The 2964-nt window shown below is 33.0% G+C and overlaps 1 protein-coding gene and 1 non-coding gene across 2 annotated transcripts; one reads left to right on the forward strand and one right to left on the reverse strand.

Moving 5' to 3' along the window:
- The first annotated feature begins 274 nt into the window (after nt 1-274).
- Nucleotides 275-2480, forward strand: LOC133316296 (uncharacterized). The gene is made up of 4 exons (XM_061518035.1): nt 275-622; nt 1279-1371; nt 1979-2113; nt 2208-2480. Exons 1-4 carry the CDS (start codon nt 380-382, stop codon nt 2247-2249), a joined length of 513 nt encoding a protein of 170 aa, XP_061374019.1. The 5' UTR covers nt 275-379; the 3' UTR covers nt 2250-2480.
- On the reverse strand, nt 865-936 carry TRNAG-UCC (transfer RNA glycine (anticodon UCC)). Its single transcript has one exon. It is a non-coding gene; the product is annotated as a tRNA-Gly (tRNA).
- Nucleotides 2481-2964: the final 484 nt, after the last annotated feature.

The following is a 2964-nucleotide window of genomic DNA, read 5'->3' on the forward strand; positions in this document are numbered from 1 at the left end:
TAGCGAATGATATATATATTAGTTAGAAGCAAATCATTCAAGAACAAGGAAGGAGTTATTTTATGATTTTGTTACAAGGTAATTGGTGGACTTCAATTATCACCTAAGGAAATTGGCATTGTCCCACCAAGAACAACAATCAACAAGACCAAATGGATAAGATTTCCTAGATATTTTTATAAGAAAAAGCCACCTATCAGTGATATTTTAAGGTCCCATATACATGTCAGGACTTAAAAAATATCAGCCACAGCCACCAACTCCTACAAATACACACAAACACAAACACCCATTTCTAAGATACCCGAGGAAGAGTGAGGTCAGGAACATAGACACATATAGCATAATTAGCACTAGAAGAAGAAGAAGGTGAACAAAAATGGAGGGTCCCAGAAGGCCAAACAGGAGTGACATACATGTCTCAGCTGAGGAAGAAGCCACCACAGAGGAAAAGACCAGAGAGTATTTCGATGGAGTGGCACCACAGCGCCACACAAAGCCTCAACGCAGTGACTATTCTTCTCAATATGTGGATTCTTTCTCCAACAACATCAATGGCCAAGATTCATCTTCTATACCAGAAATGCTACAATTCCAACGCCTCGAGAATGATCCTCAAGAGGTTAGTAGTTCCAAAAGACCAAAACATTATATTAATCTCTTGAAAGGGTTAATCTCATAATACACGAGAAATCTTCTCTCATGTTATGTTATAGATACATGTGTGGTAAAACTCACAATTTATTAAAAAAAAGAAAAAAATATCATGATTTTCGATGGATTCGAAAATAAACTATTCTTATGTAATTTTTTCCTTAAAGAAATTCAGTTTTGTAGAATAAAAAATTTGAGTAATTAAAAAACTGCGTTTGCCGGGAGTCGAACCCGGGTCTATTGCTTGGAAGGCAATTATCCTAACCGTTGGACTACAAACGCTTGCTGTTTACTCTGTCACTTTTTATTTATAATTTCTCAATATCTAGTCGATTTGTGATTTTGGGTCTAGTCATTTTTTGTTTTAAATAACTTTCATATGAGCTAGATCTTGGTATGACTAAGATGTTATAGATTTTATAGACTTGATCCACCTTAAAATGGTTTGACTTTTCATATAATGGTTATCATATTTTTTATTTTAATTACTTGATAATACATAGGTGAATGATAATGTGAAAAAAGTTTCATTTTTTATGAAAACCATGCTCATTGCTCAACTTTATATGTCCACGTTCCCATCTAATATGGTTTCATTCCCACCCCCAAATAATTGCATTCCAGAAATTGGTTTACGATGGAAATCAAGTGACAGAAGAATTTGTGGAAACAGAGTATTACAAAGATCTCAACAAGGTGGACAAACACCACCATACGGTATTCACTCCCATCCTACTTGCTTTCTTCTCAAAATATCCTTGGTTTCACACAAATATATGGATATAGATGTTAGCTACATTCTTCTCAAAATATCCTAAGTTTCTCATATCATATAGATATTAGCGGGCATATCTTTCCTACAAATGTAAAATTGAATTTGTAATTTGAAATTCAAACTACATGCTCTTAATTATATTAATTAGGTGCATACCAATAACCAAAAAAATATACCAGTTAATAATAGAATTCACCTTTATTCTTTATTCTTTTTTTTGGTTAATTTGCTTGCAAAATTAAACCCATTTAACTTTTTAACGGAGTGAGCCTTTATATTTAATGCCAACCAATCATATCTAGCAGATCACCTAGACTTGTGTTTATCAATTTACGTGTAGATTTGGATACTTACATGTTACTTATCAAAATGATGATGATTGATGATGTTACATTACGAGAAACAAAGATACAAAAGCAAAATTAATCGACATTGCTTATGTGTGTTTCACTCTCCTGAGATTACGTTGTGATATTGTTAACACACAAAAATCTATATCTTTTACAAATAACCATAGGTATGACATGAATATGTGTGCTTCACCCACAGACAGGAACAGGGTTTATCGAAGTAGAGAAAAGTGGCAAATGCTTCCACATAGAACCAGATAATGATACTGATTGTCATCACTCTAGCAAGGGCAATCCAGCAACCAATGACTGGGTTCCTACTCCTTCCACTGAGGTACTATCCCATATTACTTTGCTCTTTTTCTTAAATCAAACTCTGTCATCTTTGTGTTGTTCTGAAAATTTGCTCTGACTTTAATATGTTTCAGGTGGGTTTCAATTCAGACAAACCTAACAGGAGTGAAATCTGAAAATGGAGGAGTGGCTGCTGTTTTCTTTAAATGAAGAGAATAATATCTCAGCTTCATTTCAGATTCTGGGGATTCCAAGCAAGTAGTGCTTAAAGTTGCAAACCAAATAAATTCAAATAAAAAAAGACTTGTGATTTGGATTCAAGGTTATTGTGTTTGAATATGGTATTGATTAAGCATTTCATATTGTATCATTCATGTCCTATGTTTCTGAAAACTTCTGCAGTCTCATGTACGTTTATTTTTAAGTAAGTTAATATTTTAGCATTCTGTATTACAACCAACAGCAGCACTATTTATATTCATTAAAACGCCGTGCTAAACTTCCACCAATACAACCTATGTTTGCTTATAATAGCCTTACAGAAATTGCTTTACCTATTTTGATGTTTGATCTAGTTGTCATTCAATTAAATATGGGAATAAATGACTATAACTTCTCAAGTGATAAAATCTTTCCCCAAATTATAACAAAGCACAAGAGCAATGGAAAAAGGAAGCTATTATCTATTTAATTGACTGCATGCTTATATTTATAAAAAGATCATAATACAGTTTTAGGAAATAATGAGTCTAAAACTTCTCATCAAACGTTTATCCCTAGAAACAAGTTTGATCAAACAGTTATTTGTTACCAAAAATTCATATCCCAAAAGAGCAAAATAAAATGACAGAGATGCTACTAGTAAGTTTTGTCATCTCATCTCAACAAGCT

The sequence above is a fragment of the Gastrolobium bilobum genome, unplaced genomic scaffold, assembly GCF_033153095.1.
Source record: "Gastrolobium bilobum isolate Gb01-03AN ecotype WA unplaced genomic scaffold, APGP_CSIRO_Gbil_v1 utg6012, whole genome shotgun sequence".
NCBI lineage: Eukaryota > Viridiplantae > Streptophyta > Magnoliopsida > Fabales > Fabaceae > Gastrolobium > Gastrolobium bilobum.